This window comes from Cervus canadensis, chromosome 8, assembly GCF_019320065.1.
Source record: "Cervus canadensis isolate Bull #8, Minnesota chromosome 8, ASM1932006v1, whole genome shotgun sequence".
Lineage (NCBI taxonomy): Eukaryota > Metazoa > Chordata > Mammalia > Artiodactyla > Cervidae > Cervus > Cervus canadensis.
The window spans coordinates 37,433,668-37,456,130 of NC_057393.1; the positions used below are offsets into that span (position 1 = coordinate 37,433,668).

The 22,463-nt window shown below is 42.2% G+C and overlaps 1 protein-coding gene across 7 annotated transcripts in view; it reads right to left on the bottom strand.

The window, feature by feature from the left end:
- PCGF5 (polycomb group ring finger 5) overlaps positions 1-22,463 on the bottom strand; it is a 118,551-nt gene that overhangs the window by 44,664 nt on the left and 51,424 nt on the right. For 4 of the 7 annotated variants that reach the window (XM_043476025.1, XM_043476020.1, XM_043476021.1 and 1 more), the window contains one exon: positions 7,909-8,204. In XM_043476025.1, coding sequence (XP_043331960.1) covers positions 7,909-8,020 — 112 coding nt within the window. In that variant the 5' untranslated portion in view covers positions 8,021-8,204. Of the gene's footprint in view, positions 1-7,908; positions 8,208-10,524; positions 10,754-22,463 lie in introns of those variants that run through there. The other 3 variants (XM_043476026.1, XM_043476019.1, XM_043476023.1) reach the window with 3 other exon arrangements.

Genomic DNA, 22,463 nt, shown 5'->3' on the forward strand with positions numbered 1-22,463 from the left:
AAGCAAGCCCTTACTCTGTCACAGCATGTGTCATACATGGAATCTAAAATTTTATCATGTGCTTGCTTTTTGTCAGTCTCTTCTATTGAAACATAAATTCTAAGAGGACAGACTATATCTGTCTTGTTTACTGCTGTCTTTCCACCGTCCAGAGTAATGAATGGCACAATGTAGGTGCTAATAAACATTTGCTGACTGATTTAATACCACTTAACTAGAAGGGTTCTTGGGAAGATTACATAAGGTAATGCATGTAAAAGCCCATGACCCTCAATAAGACATTCAATAAATAACAGCTACTGTTTTAATTTTATTTGCATTCACTCCAATTACTATATGATTAAAAGTACAAAGTGCCTACTTCTAGAGATGCTTGTATTATTAAAGTCTGGTCCAAAGTATGCTTTTCAGACTTCAGTGCACCACAGAATCACCTGAAGGGCTTGTTATTACAGTTTCCAGCCCTCTCCCCCAGAGACCCGGATCGAGCCGCTCTCTGGGCGGGCCCTAGAGTGTGCACTCCTAACAAATTCCCCAGTGATGCTGCTGCTGGTTGGAGACTGCATTTTGAACAGCAAGTATATGTGGCATAAGATTTTTAAACACTGAGTATTAACATATCAAGAGTTCTCTGTACTTTAATAATTGTATATTTATGATACTTGTTCAGAAAACAATAAATGATGGTAGCACTTCAAGTTTACCATCTTATGATTAAATTATTTCTTCATTCTTACACACTACTATATAAAATTACCAAGTCCCTTAACTGTCACATCTATATTTAATTATCAATTAACCCTTCTTTACTTAAGTTAAAAACTAAGTACAACAACGTTTTTACAAAGAATTCATCTTAGTTAAGGGATTACTGCCATAATCTCTGAAAGGACGGAAAGAAGAAAGCTTTCTTTTTCTGTACCACAGAATTCTATGTCTAAAACCTTCCCTTTTTTTGAAGGAAAGACTCGTCAGATGCTTAAAGAGGCCTCGGACCACAAAGGAGTTAAGAACCAATGCACTGTGTTATGCACATTTTAGCTGCTGGAACAAAGCTCCTTTGTTCTTAGTTTAAGTGAAAAGTCTTTCATTTTAAGTCAACAACCTATACAACCAGCAGCAAATACACTGTCAGCAGCCTCAAAAAATTTCTCAGGACCCTGGAGCAAGAGGCAGAGTGTCTCTTAATTTAGAACCACCAGTCTTGACTCCCCAGTCCAGCCTCTCTCCCTCTCCCATGCCCTAGCCCTACCCATGACCCACAAAGCTCCCACCTGTATTTTAGAAGAAAGCTTTTAAAAATTCGTAATTCCTAACCTACACTCTCTACATGCCTTTCAAGCTACCTACCACTGCATTTGAATCTTTGAAAGGAAAAGCAGACAATAAAATGATCAACTGATTGACCATTTATTTATTCATTTAAGCTTCTCTTGAGCACTCAAGTACCAGGTACTAAGGACACACTCAATCTAAGCCTGCCTGTGGGAGAGAGAGATGGCCTATCTTGGAGTAGATGGGCTTTAAAGGATGCGGAACTGCCAGCCAGGCATACAGGAGATGCTCCAAGCAGAGCAAGCAGGTGAACCACGTGTATGCATTATGTGTGTGTGTTCTGGTGGGGGAGGGCAGAAATCAGTCACAGCTAAAGAGATCTAATTTATCCTGAGGGCAGTAGGGTACCTTAAGGAAATTTGGGGTTGGCTGAAGAGTGAGTGAGGAAGATAGCAAAGCCCTTATAAATGATCACCACTAACACAGGTTAGGAGTAGGCTGCAGGGACTCCAGTGAGAAGGAATGATGGCCTGAGCAAAAAGGTCGTGGGGGATCAGACTGAAGAGACAGACCTTTGAGAGATTACGGACCGAGACCGGACAGAACTCTGTCCCTGTATTGCTGTGCTGAGCTTAGTCGTTTAGTCGTGTCTGACTCTTTGCAACCCTATGGACTGCAGCCCACCAGGCTCCTTGGTCCATAGGGATACTTCAGGCAAGAATACTGGATTGGGTTGCCATACCCTCCTCCAGGGAATCATCCCAACCCAGGGATGGAACCCAGGACTCCTATATTGCAGGCAGATTCTTTACCGTCTGAGCCACCAGGGAAGCCCAAGAATACTGGAGTGGGTAGCCTATCTCTTCTCCAGCGGATGTTCCTGACCCAGGAATTGAACTGGGGTCTCCTGCATAGCAGGTGGATTCTTTACCAGCTGAGCTAGGTAAGGGTAAAGAGAGTTAAGCATGGAGTGTACTTCTTGCTTGGACAATTGAACGCTAGCATTCCATCCATTCACTTTCAGGTATGTTAAGTTCTAGGCCACTTCAGGACATCCAAGTAGACATCCAGTGGGATTCTGAAGCTCAGGACTATGCCTGAAATAAAGATTTGGGAGACATCAGCATAGGTAGTTGAGTCTCAAGAGGAGGTGAGTTTCCACAGAAAAGAAGTAGATAGATCCAAACACACCTGTAGAAATTTCTTCTTAGCTTATGAGTTTTGCTTAACAGAGTTTAAGCTCCACATTTATTTTATTCATCACTCTACCAGTTAGCAAGTGCCTGACATCTGATTATTTAAAGACTTCAATAATTATTTGTGTGAACAAGTTCATTTCCTTAGGTTTGTCAGGTTGTTAAAATCACTTCATGTGTGCATGCTCAGTTGCTCAGTCATGGCCGACTCGTTGTGACCCCATGGACTGCAGCCTGCCAGGCTCCTCTGTCCATGGGGTTCTCCTGCTAAGAACACTGGAGTGGGGTGCCATGTCCTACTCCAGTGGATCTTCCTGACCCAGGGATAGAACGTGAATCTCCTGCATTGCAGGCAGATTCTTTACCCACTGAACCACCTGGGAAGCGCCCAAATTACCCTATAGACATAGACATGTAACCACAGTTAATGTGGACTTAGTTCACTAGCATTAAGTGATCACATTTAAAGGGAAAAACTCATCTGTATGTAAATTTTTCACTGTAAAATTTTATACCTTTTTATCACATGTCCTTGACCTGCTAAAGGGAGCTGGGTGTTAGTAGGTGAGGTAGGAGCCCACTTAAAGATGAGGCTTTTATAAGCCTCTTTTTTTTCCCTGCAACTCCTCGTCAGGACCCCGGGACACCCTGTGCTGCCATCTCCCCCTCCCTCCTGACCGGCTCACCCCTTTCCCCTGTCCTCCACAGAGCTGAGTGCTAAGGACACCATGGGGTGCCTCAGTCAGTCCGCTGTCATCGTGATCCAGGTTTCTACTTCCAGTTCCTGGAAGCCAGGCACTCTTAGCTCTAGAACTGCTTATTGGGAGAATGGGGGGGGGGGGTGCGGGGGGGACAATAACCTGATTTGAGCAGGAGAGAGCATCGAGATGCATGTGTAGAGTGATCGGAAAGAGTAAAGTAACTGCGTTTATCTGTATCAAGGATTTTCAAAAAATACTCTTTTTAGTTCTCTCTCTGGCTTTCCATTCTGCTGCAACATCCTGACACATATCTGCTATCACATCATTCTGTTTCACTACTGTCGCTGCACTTACCAGCATCCACATTCATTTGATACATTCCTTAATTTGATTCCTGTTCCTTCACTTGACTAGAGAGTTCTGAAGGGACTGGGCCCGAAGTGTGACTTCGCTCACCAATAATAAAGCTTCATTTTCATATTTCAAACTTGAACAGTAAGAACAAAATCCTTCCATTTTATTATGAGTTTTCATAATCAGAATTATTGTTTACCCATTCTTAACTTACAGTATCACAAAATTATAGACTATGTACAAAGTTAATAAGATTTTTTTAAAGCACCATCAAGAAACTGTTATGGGGTACTTCAATGTCACACCAGACTTCTCACTTTCCTCCTGTCCCACTGACCACCTCACTTCTCTGTTGTATAGCGATTCCAAATCACAACACCACTACACCTGTTCCACCTGTTCCAGATGTAAGAAAAACAGGTAACATCAAGACCCGACCAATGATTAAGAAGCACTGCTTTGCAGTACTATTTATTTTATTAGTACAAACAGGGATATATTTTGCAAGTGAGAAAGGTTTTGCCTAAAAGCCCCAGTATAAATACAAACCAAAAAATACACAGAAATCCAAGGACCAGAAAGTGCATAAAGTTTAGCACTCTATAGTATCCTCAGGTCTCCTAAGACACTGAGTTGAGTGCCTGACTCCTCTATCATTTACTGTTCTGTGCTTCTGCAGATGAAAAAGGCCACACTTGAGTCTTTAATCACAATTCTGCCATGTTCATTCTCTCTCAGTAAAGGGATTTGCTGACTGCCAAGCAACTTCAGGCTAGAAGGACATAAGCAGTTAAATGGTCATCTATCTCTTTAAACCTTAAATTGCTACTGCAAACATAAACATAACCATTGCTTATAAACTTACTGTTTACACTTCTACAATCTTGTTTTCCTCTCAAAAAAGGAACATTTAAACCTGGATTTCATTATGTCTCAAAGAAAATGTTCTTTCAGAAGAACAGATATAAAATCTGTAAGTAGAGACTAGAGAATCTGCACTTTCTCCTCTAAACACTAAATACTCCCAACATCCACTAAATCTCTTCCTAGAACTGGAAGATTTTGCTGGAGATGTGCAAATATAAAAACAATGCACTCATAATGTCTAATAGTGTCAGAAGAAGCAAAACAAAACAGACTGTGGCCCATGTCTAGGTGCCATACTTGGTACAGTGGGAAACTGTGAGACAAGAGTCCCCATTCTAGAGGAGCCACACCCAGGATGTTCTTCCTCCAAAATACATCCATGGTAGATCACTCCTCACTGCCTCCATCTCACATCTATTACCCTAGTTGATGGCCTTATAATCTTTCAGTTGACTGGCAGTGACAGCCTCCTTACTGATTGGTTGTTCCTTGAACCTGCCAAGGGCATTCCCACTCCAAGGCTGTATATTTGCACAGAACTCAATCCCCTCAGGTATTCTGTTCAAATGTCATCATATCAAAGAGAGAAATCATGACAACACTAAATAAAAACAACCCCAACTCTGCTATCTACAGTCCTTCTATAGTTCTTTGTTCTTGTTCATGGCATATATTTATTACTGGTTTTCCCCCTTTCTTGAGAGCAGAGATTTTTGATTACCTTGTTCACTGCTATATCTGCTGTGCTTAGAATGGTGCCTGGCACACAGTAGGTATTCAATAAGTATGTTTGATGATGTTTAACTGATAACTAACTATTCAAGTGAAATAATGATAAGGGCAACAGTAAGCGAACATTTCAAGACAGTTTACAGTTAACTGGTAATTGAATAGAATGGGCCAGTAATACTGACCAAAAGTATACACATGCCCAGACCCTAGTAAAGAGTAGAGTGGGAAAAGCTAGCTTAAAACTCAACATTCAGAAAACTAAGATCATGGCATCTGATCCCATCACTTTATGGCAAATAGATGGGGAAACAGTGGAAACAGGGACAGATTTTATTTTCTTGGGCTCCAAAATCACTGCAGATGGTGACTGAAGCCATGAAATTAAAAGACACTTGCTCCTTGGAAGAAAAGCTATGACAAACCTAGACTGCATATTAAAAAGCAGAGACATTACTTTGCCAACAAAGGTTCGTCTAGTTAAGGCTATGTTTTCCAGTCGTCATGTATGGATGTGAGAGTTGGACCATAAAGAAAGCTGAGCACCAAAGAATTGATGCTTTTGAACTGTGGTGTTGGAGAAGACTCTTGAGAGTCCCTTGGACTCTCAAGGGGTTAAACCAGTCAATCCTAAAGGAAATCAGTTCTGAATATTCACTGGAAGGACTGATGCTGAAGCTGAAACTCCAATACTTTGGCCACCTGATGCCAAGAACTGACTCACTGGAAAAGACCCTGATGCTGGGAAAGATTGAAGGCAGAAGGAGAAGGGGACGACGGAGGATGAGATGGTTGGATGGCATCACTGACTCGATGGACATGAATTTGAGCAAGCTCCGGGAGGGAAGCCTGGCGTGCTGCAGTCCATGGGGTTGCAAAGAGTTGGACTGAGTGAATGAAGTGAAGTGAACTGAGACCTTGTCACAGCACCCACTAAATCTCTTCAGGTGGCATTCTGAAAAAGTCTATGTTTAAACAGCTTCCTAGGTGATTTTATGGTTTTTTTTTTTTTTTTTTACTGTGGTTAAAATATTTATAACATAAAATTTGCCATTTTAACAATTAACAGGTGATTCTATCCTGCAACTCTGTTGAAAACTACTGGCATAATAGTACAAAAGCAGAGGAAAGAACAGCTGAAGAGGGGGATTAATAAATGTCCCAGGTTATCTCAGTAAGAGGATGGCCCTTGGAGCTGAATACAGGTCTACTACTTACTAGCTGCGAGACTGGGCAGGTGACTTAGCTCTTAAGCTTCCACACCCACAAACGAAGATAATTTCTAAACCCTCGCTCTCCCCATGTCCCCTGCAAACTGCTTCAAGGTTACTCTAAGGTGAACAATGAAATCATGCACATAAAGTATCTACTTCAGTGTACATAACAGGCACCAAAGAACTTACTGGAATTACTAGAACCAGAACTTACTGGAATTACTTTCATTGAAATAGGGAAATAAACTTGTATTGGCAAAAACACAAAAATCAGGTGAAACCCGGACCTACATGGCTATTAAAATGCCTCTTCTACTGACAGGACTGGTGAAAAACTTGGTAAGAGTTCCAAAGATATGATCATATTAGAACAGCGGGTCTCAAACTTGTGCATGGTTCAAAATTACCCGGAGGTTTGTTAAACACAGATAACTTTGTTTTGGTGATTCCGGGGTGAGGCCTGATAATCTGCCATTTCTAATAAGTTCCCAGGTAGTATTGAGGCTATTGATTATTAGTCAAAGGGTACGAAGTTTAAGTCACATAAGATGAGTAAGTCCTAGAGAGCTTCTGGACAGGGTCATGCCTGCAGTTAACAATACTATGTTGTACACTTAAAAATGTGCTAGGAGTGCAGATTTTATGTTGTGTTCTTATCACAATAATAGTAATAATAAACAAGAAGGTGAGAGAAAACTTCTGGAGGTAATGGATAAGGTTTGTGGCAGTGATTCGGTAATGGTTTCATGGGTGCATACTTATGTCTAACCCCATCAAAGTTATACACATTAAATATGTACAGCTTTTTAAAAATATTTTCCTGGTGGTCTTCCTGGGCTTCCCCGATAGCTCAGTTGGTAAAGAACCCACCTACAATGCAGGAGACCCTGATCCAATTCCTGGGTCAGGAAGATCCGCTGGAGAAGGGATAGGCTACCCCCTCCAATATTCTTGGGCTTCCCTTGTGAATCAGCTGGTAAAGAATCCAACTGCAATGCAGGAGACCTGGGTTCGATCCCTGGGTTGAGAAGATACCCTGGAGAAGGGAAAGGCTACCCACTCCAGCATTCTGGCCTAGAGAATTCCATGGAATGTACAGTTCATGTGATCGCAAAGAGTCGGACACGACTGAGTGACCTTCACAACTTTTTTATGTCAACCATACCTCGATAAAGTGATTAAAAGAAACCCACAATGAATTAGAGTATGCATATCCTAAAAAAAAACTCAGAACATATTAATTCAGTAAAATTTAAAAAAAGAAAAAAAACCCTAAAATAGTTCATTTTAAAAAAACTATAACCAGTAATTTCTTATGATTTTCAGGACATTTTAAAATCAGAAAATTCAACTATTACAATTTTAAAAAAGAAACAAGAAAAAAATTCATACCACTGGTATCCCAATGAGAAGTTCAATTATGAAAATGAATTCAAAGTTAATTCTTAGAATATTGACTGTTTTAAAAGAAAAAATCTAGAGAAAACAAAAAAACCCAAAATGTGGTGGTTTTAAAAGAACAAATGTAATCGAAAATGTCCGATAGGTAGATAACAAAAAAAGAACACTTACAGGTATGAAGGCATTCCGTCACTGTAGTTGGCTTGATGAGATACCCTTTACAGATATAGCAGGTGATGTAAGGATTGAAATCTTTCACCAAATGTTTCCTTTGGGTAGCCATTCGTGGTTTAGCTAGGACTGGCTCTAGTAGTTCAGGCAAAAAAGGGTATTAAGTGGATGAAAGTCTGATCCCAGGAGCTGGTGTGGAGTTCCCAACTGGGTGTCCCGAGGCATGAGAACTAACATCCAGACTTCTCATGAGATCGCTGGTCATCACTCCTTTTGGTGGTTCTGCTTTCCCATATCTTCTTCCACAATAATTTTAAAAAGATGAGAGAAAGAGGTGTCAAATTCTTCATACCGAATTAATACCAGTATATTAGCAGCAAGCATTACATGTTCCAAATTGGGTGAAGAGGTGAACAGAACATTTCCCTCACTATAATATTAATTTGTAAACCTGCTATGATTAAATCAGAATAATGACGAATTCATCTGATACTGAGGCCTCCCCTATCACCTCTAAACAAATGACACCTGAGGCTATTAACTCAGGTTTTGATATCTTTACCTCTCCAGTAATGCATTTTAACTGTCTGCTTGACTGCTCTATTAGGAGTTTCTGCCAACACAAGCTGAAGATTCAAAATTGAAGTCATTATCCTCCCTATCAAAATGCTCCCTATTTCCATTTTGTACTCCACATCAAGCCATAATCAAATCAAATGGATGCCCTTTTCCATTCTACCCGCAGCCATGCTACTCAAATATTATCTCTCCACCTGCAGTCCAACTTAGATTCTACCAAGTTTTAGTCTATTACATTTGCAGCCCCTTATCAAAGAATGTCAGGGTCTCCTCTTTGCAACAGAGAAACGTTTAAATTTCTCAGCTTGTCATAAAAGACCCTCCACAGGCTGATCTTAACACACTGTTCAACAGTCAGGCAAACTGAAAGGATGGCTCTCTTCATAGTCCATTCTGCAGGTTCTATGCCCTCCACCCAAAGAGTCCTTCTGCTCCTCTGCTGCTGCTGCTGTTTAGTTGCTAAGTCAGGTCTGACTCTTCTGTGGTTTACAATTATCTTCATTCTTAGTCTCCTCTATTAGACTGCAAAACCTTAAACAGATACCAGTCATATTTAGTAAATGTACAATCTGGGCAATATTACTTACCTAACCCTTAGGGTTTTTTAAACTGTAAAATGAAAACAAGAATGCCAGCCTCCTATGGGACTTCCCTAATTGTCCAGTGGCTAAGACTCTGCACTACCAATGCAGGGGGGCCCAGGTTTTGATCCTTGGTCCCAGAATAAGATCCCACAAGCCACAAGTAAAAGTTCACATCCTGCAACTGAAGATCATGCATGATGCAGCTAAGACCTGGTGCAGTCAAATACATAAGGAAAGAAATAAAGAATGCCAGCCTCCTCCAGCAAGGACGATGAAATGAGACAACATACATATAGCTACACAATATAAAAACTGAACATCATTAACATCTTTAAAAATTTTTTCCCTCCAGAAATGTCTAGCATGGCTCTTCCACATGGTTACTTTAAAAAGTTTTTTTTTTTCTTCATTTTTATTAGTTGGAAGCTAATTATTTGACAATATTGTAGTGGTTTTTGCCATACATTGACATGAACCAGCCGTGGATTTACATGTATTCCCCATCCCGATCCCCCCTCCCACCTCCCTCTCCACCCGATCCCTCTGGGTCTTCCCAGTGCACCAGCCACGAGCACTTGTCTCAAGCATCCAACCTGGGCTGGTGGTCTGTTTCACCCTTGATAGTATACATGTTTCGATGCTGTTCTCTCGAAACATCCCACCCTCGCCTTCTCCCACAGAGTCCAAATTCTGTACATCTGTGTCTCTTTTTCTGTATAAAGCAACGGAAGAGGTAAAAGACATAGCCCCATCCTTCCATCGACAGACACTGTACCACTGAGTATGTGCACAGAATAGGTTCTGCAAGTAATCATCGGATCTGCTCAATGATCTTCAGTAAGTCACTAAATAAGTGCCTGGGTCTCGGCTTCCTCCTCTACACACCGCCCTGCCTTTCTCACAGGTTTGCCACGAAACTCCAAAGTCTGAGAAAGTCCTCTGAAAGAGGACATGCACAGTCCCGACCGAGGGAGGCTTTTAGGATCCTAAGCCATAGAACCCTGTCACCACGGCGGTTAAAGGAAGCCAGCGCGGGCAGGAACCCGGCAGGGGCAGGAGGGAACTTTTCCGCGTCCTCTGCAGAACCCGGTAGCCACAGCCCTGGGCGGTCCGAGCATGAGTCGCCCCGCCCGCCTGGCAGGTGCGCGGGCCCGGGCTCGGCGGACGCGCCGCTCGGGCCGGGCCGGGGCTGCGCCGAGGAGGACGCGCCGCCTCTCTCCGGGTCTGGCGCTCGCCGCCCTCTCCGCCCCCCAAGCGCACCGCGCGACCTCGAAGCTCCCAGACTCGGGCTGGCCACCCCCACCCCCGAGGGGCTCCTCCGGCTCCAGGAGGGGTCGGCCGCGGCAGGTGCCTGGGGGTGCCGCTCCAGCTCTCTGCGGAAACTTGGGCGTGCAGCGCGGGGGCGGCCGGAGTTCCGGCCCTTCAACCGCTCTCCAGCCCGCCGGGTACCTACCCCGCGGCCGCCGCCGCCGCTCCTTGCCTCCAGCGCGCCGGCCTCAGAGGGAAGGAAAGTGAAAGAGAAACAGCGCCCGCCGCGGCCTGGCCGGTCCCCGCGCCCCGTCTGCCCTCCCCCTGCAGGCGGGAGCGCGCCGGCTCCGCGGGGCCACTCGGCTCGGGCCCGATAGGGCGCGGCGGGCCTCCGGGCCCAGGGCCGGTGCCGCCTCCAAGGGCAACTCCACCCCCTTCTAACCGCCGGCGCCGCCGGCCGGCCCCGCCCCCGCCCCGCCCCCGCAGGCCACGCCCGCAGGCCAGCTCCTTGCAGGTGCCGTGGCCGCCCCGCCCGCCCAGGTTCCCGGTAGCTTTGAGCAAATTCTATCTGTTCTCCTCACCAACAGCCCCTCCCAGTTGTTTTCATCATAACAATGTCTGGCATATTTTCCCTGGCGGGTTTACAAGCAATGGTCAGTGCTGAGAATGAGTCACCCTGCGAGAAACTGTCTACTCAGTCTTTCCCAAACCAGCCCCACGCAGGCCACGGTGGGGACCAAGACCTATTGATTTGCACCTTATTTAAGAACCACTAAGGAACTTGGTGGACTTCTCAGGTGGCGCTAGTGGTGACGAACCCGCCTGCCAAGGCAGGAGACAGGAGAGATATGGATTCGATCCCTGGGTCAGGGAAGAGCCCCTGGAGGAGGGCAGGGCAACCCATTTCAGTATTTAGAGGAGCCTGGTGGGCTACAGTCCATGGGGTCGCAAAGAGTGGGACACAGCTGAAACGACTTAGCACGCAACGAACTTGGTACTTGGGGCGGGGTGGGTGTAGATCAGGATCACTTAACAACTGTAAGCAAGCCGGAGAACCCTAGGGGTGGGGATGTAACTGGAAAGGTAAAGAGTTTTGTTTGCAAGGTTCCAAACAAAAACACCCAGTTCTCTTTCTAGTGGACTTGAGAACTACAAGAGGCCATTCATTGCAAAAAAAAAAAAATTGATTCAAAAGCATACTCTAAAGGATTTCTCAAAGTCATTCAATCCTAATATTCTGCATTCCACAAACATAAATTTCTACTAAAACCAGTATTTTGCTAAACATAAATTAGACTTGGTTATTCCTTGCCTAGAAGACTGCAATCCAGTAATCCTAAAATAGCAGGCAAATCAGTGTTGTCTCCACCAGTAAAACAAAAGTTCAAAAGAACATCCCAAAGGTATCTCAAAGGCAACTTCCAATCTTGCATGTTAGAAAGAGGAAAAGGCACTGCCATAACATACATCATCTTTGCTTCTGGAGAAGTGAAAGCAGTGATGGCTAAGGAGTTGCCAGTCGTGGGGGCGGGGAACTAATGCAGAGTATTTCCTTTACCTCCAATCAAGTCACCTTACCTACCAGAGTGGAGATGGCTCTAGTGACAAACCAATAAACCCAATGACCACTTGTCTAGCAGCATACAAATGTTCAAAGATACATTTCAAGTCAAAAATACACCAAGTGACAAGACAGCTTTTACAAAATATCCAATTTATAATTAAACTAAGGTAGCAAGAACGTAACCTTTAAAAATTACCATTTTAATATTGCAAGAGCAACAGATTTTCTGAAACAGTTTTCAGTGACCACATTTTCATAGTCCTCAGAAGAACCACTTTGGAAAAGTATACATGCCAATTTCCAAGCTGGGATCAACTTCAGTAAGTCCTGGCAATCACAATGAGCAACGAAAATACGTCCTGTAAAATCACTTTACAGCTGCAGGACTACTCTGCAGATAGCTCATCCTGAAAACTAATTAAACATATGGATATATGAAAAGTCATCCTATTTTTATTGTATTTTTAAAGTAGAAATAGAAGATACTATTGTATATATTGAATACTACAACATATACACTATGACTTGCTATCTTCCTAATTTGCATCTGAAGCTATTTTAAATGTATTTTTAAGGAATAACACTTAATGAAGTCCTGGGAGTGTAAGTGTGATTGGTGATCAACAATGTGGTGTTGTTGAGTCACTAAGTCGTGTCCAACTCTTTGCAACCCCATGGGCAGCACACCAGGTTCCCGTGTCCTCCACACTCTCCTAGAATTTGTCAAATTCATATCCATTGAGTCGGTGACGCTATCCACACTAAGTGCGGTTAACTGGCATTCCCTGAGGAAATGCATGTGTGGCTGGATATTAGGGTTTACACTAGCAGTGGAGACAGGGGTCACAAATATGCTATAGAGCAGGACCTGGAGACAGACGTGGAGGTAGGGCTTTCATAATAAAGCTGCAAATGGTGGTCTTGGAAGCAGGAAGAGAATGACAGCTTTGTAAGAAAAGCTGTGCTTTGTGTCTTGAGGCAGTGTGGTTTGTAGTGAAATGTTCAGTAGTTTCTCCTTTCCCCTCTTCAGCTACCACCCCACCTTGCCCATTCAAAGGAGAAAAAAAAAAAAAAAGCACACACACACACAAAAAGCAAAACCAAAACTCAAACATTTGTTGGGTCAAAAAAAAAAAAACAAAAGAAATGGCGAGAGGGAATGTTAAGAAGGGGCAAGTGTCCTGACTCATGTATAAGTTCTAAGGGTTTAAACACAGACTTCTAGCTGCTGTGTTGCTTCTCCCCTCGGATTGCTTTCCAGTAACTCATCTCTGAGTCCTTTGGTTCTGACTGTGGGGACTGCAACAAACTGTAGAAGCCCCAGTACGGCCCTGATAACAAATATCAAAAACCAGAGGGACGTTCAAGTAGACAAAGGCCTGGGAACAAATAAATATACAGGACCAAGAAAGAGAAAAGGCAGATAAGAGAATCATAGCTGAGGTCCCCTTATCACTGATCTATTTGAGCTTTCTCACTTTACAGATGTAGAAGCCAAGACCCTGAGAAGTGGCAAATTCATCATCACAGAGCTGATTTTGGTCAAGATCAAAACGAAGGCACATGTTTTTTACACGTCCTAAGAGAACTTCTTAAACCCAAGAATTTAAGAGGGGTTAGGTTAAAAAAAAAGGTTAACTTTTTAAAAAAGAAATAAAGAAACTTTATAAATGAAAGGAAGAAGGGAAATAATGAATACAGTGTACTTAGGAGTGAACTGGTCACTGGTGATTTCCCATCAAAGCAGCAAAATCACACAGAGATAACTTGTTTCACTTGATCACTGATCTAGATTCTTCCAGGAAACCACAAATAACAACTTGGTTCCTGACAACCCTTGGAACTACCTGGGGCTATCTGTATACCTAAGAAACGGTTTCATTACTTTATATTTTTAAGTATAGACTTTTATTTCAGTTAAGGCTGGGCCATGGATGGGCAATTCTGTACTGAAAAGTTCACATTCCTTTCTTGCCTAATGAACATATCATCAGTGAACAGATGTTTAACAGCATATAACATTTTAAAAATAAAGTTACATCTTTATTTCCCTGAAATATTAAATGAGATGACTTTTCCATTATTGTAAATTATTTTATATACCCAAGTATGCTATTTAAACTTTGAACATAGGATATCTCTGACATAAAACTACCCTCTGTAATCTATGTCATCCCACGGAGATTTTAGAAAATATTAAAATTTAAAGTGTCCTGTTGGGCCTAAATGTATTTATTTTATGGCCATGGATATTACAGCTCAAAATCTATGACTGCCTAAAATCAATGACGGAGGAATGGGAGGGAACACAGAACTGAAGGATTTCTCATTACCCTTCACCATCTATCTTTTTCTCTTAATTTACTCCTCCCTTGTAATCAATAACTCTCAAGGACTCTCTCTGCTAAATGTCTCTTGAATCCTTCCACTTAACCTACCCTGGTTCAGATCACCATCATGTCTACCCGTCATTACTTCAATGAACTCTTAAGTGGTCTTCCTACAGCTCTTCTCTGCCAAACCATTCTCTGTAGCACAGCAGAGGACCCTTTCCAATGGAAAATTTGATCATGCTGCTCCCTGATTTAAAAAAAGTCCCTTGTTCCCTAAGATAAAACCCAAACACCTAATAAGCCCGTCCCATAACCCTGTTACTTCTACAGCCTCTACACTGAACTCCATGCTGCAGCCACAATGAACCTTTTTACCCTCTAGCTAGGTCTGACAGAATGTGGTCCACTGGAGAAGGGAATGGCAAACGACTTCAGTATTCTTGCCTTGAGAACCCCATGAACAGTCTGAGAAGGCAAAATGATAGGATACTGAAAGAGGAACTCCCCAGGTCATTAGGTGCCCAATATGCTACTGGAGATCAGTGGAGAAATAACTCCAGGAAGAATGAAGGGATGGAGCCAAAGCAAAAACAATACCCAGTTGTGGATGGGACTGGTGATAGAAGCAAGGTCTGATGCTGTAAAGAGCAATATTGCATAGGAACCCGGAATGTTAGGTCCATGAATCAAGGCAAATTGGAGTGGTCAAACAGGAGATGGCAAGAGTGAATGTCAACATTCTAGGACTCAGCAAACTAAAATGGACTGGGGTGGGTGAATTTAACTCAGATGACCATTATATCTACTACTGTGGGCAGGAATCCCTTAGAAGAAATGGAGTAGCCATCATAGTCAACAAAAGAGTCCGAGATCCAGTACTTGGATGCAACCTCAAAAACGATAGAATAATCTCTGTTCATTTCCAAGGCAAACCATTCAATATCACAGTAATCCAAGCCTATGCCCCAACTTGTAACACTGAAGAAGCTGAACGGTTCTATGAAGACCTACAAGATCTTTTAGAACTAACACCCCCCCAAAAAATGTCCTTTTCGTTATGGGGGACTGGAATGCAAAAGTAGGAAGTCAAGAAACACCTGGAGTAACAGGCAAATTTGGCCTTAGAGTACAGAATGAAGCAGGACAAAGGCTAATAGAGTTTTGCCAAGAGAACGCACTGGTCATAGCAAACATCCTCTTCCAAAAACACAAGAGAAGACTCTACACATAGACATCACCAGATGGTCAACACCAAAATCAGACTGATTATATTCTTTGCAGCCAAAGATGTAGAAGCTCTATACAGTCAGCAAAAACACGACCGGGAGCTGACTGTGGCTCAGATCATGAACTCCTTATTGCCAAATTCAGACTTAAACTGAAGAAAGTAGGGATAACCACTAGACCATTCAGGTATGACCTAAATCAAATCCCTTATGATTATACAGTGGAAGTGACAAGTAGATTCAAGGGACTAGATTTGATAGACAGAGAGCCTGATGAACTATGGACGGAAGTTCATGACATTGTACAGGAGACAGGGATCAAGACCATCCCCATGGAAAAGAAATGCGAAAAGGCAAAATGGTTGTCTGAGGAGGCCGTACAAATAGCTGTGAAAAGAAGGGAAGCAAAAAGCAAAGGAGAAAAGGAAAGCTATTCCCATTTGAAAGAAGAGTTCCAAAGAATAGCCAGGAGAGATAAGAAAGCCTTCCTCAGCGATCAATGCAAAGAAATAGAGGAAAACAACAGAATGGGAAAGACTAGAGAGCTCTTCAAGAAAATTAGAGATACCAAGGGAATATTTCATGCAAAAATGGGCTCAATTTTGTCATAAATGTATGACAAAAAACCACTACAATACTGTAAACTAATTAGCCTCCAACTAATAAAAATAAATGGGAAAAAAAAAAGGACATAAATGGTATGGACCTAACAGAAGCAGAAGATATTAAGAAGAGGTGGCAAGAATACACAGAAGAACTGTACAAAAAAGATCTTCATGACCCAGATAATCACAATGGTGTGATCACTCACCTAGAGCCAGACATCCTGGAATGTGAAGTCAAGTGGGCCTTAAAAAGCATCACTACAAACAAAGCTAGTGGAGGTGATGGAATTCCAGTTGAGCTATTTCAAATCCTGAAAGATGATGCTGTGAAAGTGCTGCACTCAATATGCCAGCAAATTTGGAAAACTCAGCAGTGGCCACAGGACTGGAAAAGGTCAGTTTTCATTCCAATCCCAAAAAGGCAATGCCAAAGAATGCTCAAACTACCGCACAATTGCACTCATCTCACACGCTAGTAAAGTAACGCTCAAAATTCTCCAAGCCAGGCTTCAGCAATACGTGAACCGAGAACTTCCAGATGTTCAAGCTGGTTTTAGAAAAGGCAGAGGAACCAGAGATCAAATTGCCAATATCCGCTGGATCATCAAAAAAGCAAGAGAGTTCCAGAAAAACATCTATTTCTGCTTTATTGACTAGGCCAAAGCCTTCGACTGTGTGGATCACAATAAACTGTGGAAAATTCTGAAGGAGAAGGGAATACCAGACCACCTGACCTGCCTCTTGAGAAACCTGTATGCAGGTCAGGAAGCAATAGTTTGAACTGGGCATGGAACAACAGACTGGTTCCAAATAGGAAAAGGAGTATGTCAAGGCTGTATATTGTAACCCTGCTTATTTAACTTCTATGCAGAGTACATCATGAGAAACGCTGGTCTGGAGGAAGCACAAGCTGGAATCAAGATTGCCGGGAGAAATACCAATAACCTCAGATATGCAAATAATACCACCCTTATGGCAGCAAGTGAAGAGGAACTAAAAAGCCTCTTGATGAAAGTGAAAGAGGACAGTGAAAAAGTTGGCTTAAAGCTCAACATTCAGAAAACTAAGATCATGGCATCTGGTCCCATCACCTTATGGGAAATAGATGGGGAGACAGTGGAAACAGTGTTAGACTTTTTTTGGGGGGGACTCCAAAATCACTGCAGATGGTGACTGCAGCCATGAAATTAAAAGACGCTTACTCCTTGGAAGGAAAGTTATGACAAACCTAGATAGCATATTAAAAAGCAGAGACCTTACTTTGCCAACAGAGTTCCGTCTGGTCAAGGCTGTGGTTTTTTCAGTGGCCGTGTATGGATGTGAAAGTTGGACTGTGAAGAAAGCTGAGCACCAAAAAATTGATGCTTTTGAACTGTGGTGTTGGAGAAGACTCTTGAGAGTCCCTTGCATTGCAAGGAGATCCAACCAGTCCATCCTGAATGAGATCAGTCCTGGGTGTTCATTGGAAGGACTCATGCTGAAGCTGAAACTCCAACACTTTGACCACCTCATGAGAAGAGTTGACTCGCTGGAAAAGACCCTGATGCTGGGAGGGATTGGGGGCAGGTGGAGAAGGGGACGACAGAGGATGAGATGGCTGGATGGCATCACCAACTCGATGGGCATGAGTTTGAGTAAACTCCAGGAGTTTGTGATGGACAGCGAGGCCTGGCATGCTGCGATTCATGGGGTCGCAGAGAGTCGGACACGACTGAGCGACTGAACTGAACTGACTGAGGGATGAGCTTTATTCTTTCAAATAAGAATCCTGTCCCAATCCCATCTCAGTCCCCTCCCCACCCTTGCTAAATCTGCCCAACTTGTGTGTGTGTGTGTGTTTGTGTATGTGCAGGTCTCCCACATTGCAGGTGGATTCTTTACCAGTTGAGCCACAGAGAGAGAGAAAACACAACTCATTCTTATTCTCTCAAGCCCCACACTACACTGAACTGTATTACCGGGTTAACTTGTCTGAATCTCCTGCTAGTGTAAGCCCAGTGGATCTGTCACTTGACTGTGCATCCCTAGCACAGTGGATGACAAACAGTAATCATTCAAATAAATATTGACTGAAAAACTGTGTATTTGTAGGGAGGGGAATTTCTTCTTGAAGGGATCCTTACAAAGGATATGTTAATCACCGCCCTCCAGAACTACTAATTAACGTCAAACCAAGGAGTAGAAAGAGATACTTACACACAAGAAACAATTACAGAGTAATACACCCGATTTATTAATAAAGTGTTAAACGAAAGAGAATCAAATGACAAAATCTCCAGTTGAAAGAGAAAATACTATGGGTGGTCAAAAACTAGCCCTACATGCTTAAGATTCTGCCAGTTACAAAGACAGTGACAGTAAGGCAAAATACCAAAAACTATGGATATTAAAAATAAATGAGAAAGCCAGAGACAAAAACAGAATTAAGTCAAAATACTAAAAGTAAGTACAGATAAATAGCATTAGGAATAGAGATAAGATCAGTCTGCTAAAGACTGTGCAACTAGCTAAATAAATATTTTAAAGTGCTTTAGATACACTATGCTAAAGAGACAAACCAACCAAATTTGCTTTTTTCCCCTTGAGAGGCAGATAAAACTGGCTGTATTTTCTTTACTGTGATGTCAACAGTTGGCTGGGGCAAGTTCTACTTCAACTGGAAGAACAGAGGATGGAACTAGAATAGGTACAGACTGTATGTGAAAACTGGATTTACTCCAATCATCAGGGCTACCATATTTTAAAACATCAGTATAGAATCACAACTGTTACTCTGAAAGCTCAGATTAAGTCTCAAAGATCATAAATGGACAAAGGACCTAAATATAGAAACTTAGAATATGTCATCAAATCTGAATGTAGATAATTCTAAAGTTAGGAATTATTATGGAAAAATTAGGGGAAAAATATTCCATCAAGAAAAAAAAAAAGGATATGAAATTCAACTGGGGCAAATGCAATATATAAACTTAGTGACAGAACATTCACACCAGAGAAAAGTAAGCACATGAATTGAAAAAGTCCTAACTTTATAGGCAGCTGTGGTTTAGAAGAAAGGATACTGCACCCAGACAGCCTGGTTTTTTAGTAAGGGCAAATCTCTTAACTTCCCTTGGCTTTACTTGCTTCCTATGAAAATTGGGACTAATATCATCTTAACCACTGGCGTATAGGGAAGATTTTCTTTATACCTGTGCATTGTTATAGTGAGAATATATAAGATTAAATAAGTGAGAAAATTTTTTATAAATTGTAAACTGTAAAGGACTACAAAAATGTAAAGTTTAAGTAGGAACTCTGTGGACCACCAGCAGATGAACAGTACCTAGTATTTCTGTTCCACCCAACAGAGGTCCTGATAGCAAGTGTACCCAAGAATGTTTGTAGAATGAATGAGACACTCCTGGCGGGGCAACAGAACCAGCACACAGACTAAACTAAGGCATGCAATGGTCAGAAAGCTCTCCCTCCTCTGAATTCAATACTCAACACACTCAATTTTTCAAAACAAGATTGGGAAACTTAAATATTTCACTGAGCAATTCAAAGTAGTACAAAGAAAACTAGTTCCACAAAAATGCTTAGCAATTTGGGTTAGTTCAACATTGTAGAACAGGTATGTTAAATCTTTATTCACTCCTCTGGAATGAAGGCGTAGCAAAAAAATGTTTTCCATTAAAGGGCAAATATTCCAGGCCAGGGTCATAATTAAGCCCTTGTGAACCATTTCCAGCTATTCGTTCTCAGTTAATGAGGATTAGTACTCTCAGTCTGCAGGCAGGGAGAACACACAGGAAGGGCATGAATCTCTGGTTAAGAGCTAACACTTTAGCAGGGTAACTGTGGTGTTGAAGAATCTTGAGAGTCCCTTGGACTGCAAGGAGATCAAACCATTCAATCCGAAAGGAAATCAATCCTGAATATTCATTGGAATGACTGATGCTGAAGCTGAAGCTCGATTCCTTTGGCCACCTGATGTGAAGAACTGATTCACTGAAAAAGACCCTGATGCTGGGAAAGACTGAAGGTAGAAGGATGAGATGGTTGGATGACATCACTAACTCAATGGACACGAGTTTGAGCAAGTTCTGTGAGATGGTGATGGACAGGGAAGCCTGGCGTGCTGTAGTCCATGGGGTCGCAAACAGTCGGACACGACTGAGCAACTGAACTGAACTGAACTATAAAACTGTAACACCCTGCTGGCTGGGAGGCCAGGGAAGCAGCAGAAGTAGGAAAGCAGATCTGAAAGAAAAGTGAAAGTGAAAGTGAAGTCGTGTCTGACTCTTTGTGACCCCATGGACTGTAGCCCACCAGGCTCCTCCATCCATGGAATTTTCTAGGCAAGAGTATTAGAGTGTTTTGCCATTTCCTTCTCCATGGGATCTTCCTGACCCAGGGATCAAACCTGGGTCTCCCGCATTGCGGGCAGACGCTTTACCGTCTGAGCCACCAAGGAATCCCTCTGAAAGAGGAGGATGTCAAAAAACCAAAGACAATCTTCTTGCTTGAACTTCACAATTCCATCTTGGACCAAATACAAAAAAAACCCCTTTGAAAACAAAAGGAAAATTAGTCTTCATACTGTATTCGACTACTCAAAGACTTAATGGCTAAGATACTGATTAATTTTTGGACAGGTTTGTGGAAATGCTAAAAGAAAACTGGCTTAAATTAAAGTGGGGTGAGTGGGGAGTGGATTAGCTATAATATTAGATAGGCATTCTTAACTCATGACCTTCAGGGTGATAAACCTATAACAGTCTCAGAGGCTGTGATAAGTTGTTCTTGATAGTTCAACAAGAGAGAGACACTATTTGTCTTCAATGGGTCCTTAGTTTGTCTGTTGAAAGGAATTCTCCCAGATGACCGGAAAAACTCCTGCCAGTTATCAAACCTTCCTTTGATACCTTCTAAATGAGAAGCTGAAAAAGGCACCAGTATCAAAGCATCTTTGATCAGATGATGAATGAGAAGACAAGATGGCTACATAGAAAACAATTAACAGAGCATAACCCCATGAGGGCCAGGACTTTATCATTACTGCCGTATCCCTTGAATCAAGTCTAAAACATAATACGGGACTTCCCTGGCAGTTCAGTGCTTAGACCAGGTTGGTTAAGATTCTTTGCTTCCACTGCCAGGGGCATGGTTCAATTCCTGGGCAGAGTTAAGATCCCACATGCCATGCTGTGTGGCCAAAAAAAAAGTCTAAAACATAACAGACTCTCATTAAATATTTGCTGAACATGTTGAATGGAGGGAAAGGATGAAGGAATATACAAACAGATAAATAAATTCTGACTTCGCAACCAACTGCCTATGCTGACATTCTGGCACAATCTCATACTAGCTCTATGTTTTAGGGCAAAGAACTGTTTTTGGACTCAGTTTCCTCACCACTCAAATGAATATAATTGAAGTATGGATCTCTGAGGAGTTTTTATGAGGATTAATGAGATGATATAAGTAATGCACATAGTAAGCTAACAAACACTGAACTAACTTTAAGAATTTCCTATCTGGATGAAACAATGAACCATGGGACATAATTTAAGGCCTGATGACAAATACTTCAAACAAATGCCTTCACATGATTTATTTGCTTTTAGGATGCACATGGAGGTAACATTTAGTCACCTAACTTGCCTGCCCAGTGCCCTTCCTCCTCCTGCAAGAATTTCAAAGATTACTCTCTAAGTGGTAAATGTGTAAAATATGGAAATCATGGCTTAACTTATTCATCAAGATGAAATCCAGAAACAGGATGTACACAGCAGTCTAGAGTTTCATGTAAAACTTCAACAGAGTGACCTGGGTATACTCTCGGATATTAAGTTGATCAGGTTACCTTGGTCTAAGACAAGCGCTAGTGAATCAGTCAGGAAAAAGGCTAGGATTTTCCAGTTTCTGTAAAGCATAGTTCTTCCAGTTAAAAAGTTATGGATAAGCTAGTCACAAAGGACTTCACAGTGATAAACCCTTTAACAGCCTCAGAGACTGTGATAAGTTGTTCTTGAGTTCAAGAAGATAAGCAGTCAAATGTAAAGAGACAGAAAGTAGAACAGGGGTTGCCTAAGGCTTGGGGTTGGGGGGATGGGCAGCAATGGGAACAAAAGGTTATTTAATGGGTACAGAATTTCAGTTTGGGATCCCAAGATGGAAAAAGCTTCAGAGATGGACGGTGGTAATGGCAGTACAATAGTATGAATGTTCTTAATGCCATGGAACTGTTGGCAACTCACTTCATGAGCCATAATGAATGGCTCACTTCATGACCCATCTATAAAACCACTTTAGACTTGGGATATATCATCTCTAATGGGCCTTGAAGATCTTCAGTAATGGTTGTACTATTTGGGAGCATTACCTAGAGCGAACTGCATCTGTAATGGGTCAGGAGGGAACATTTTAGG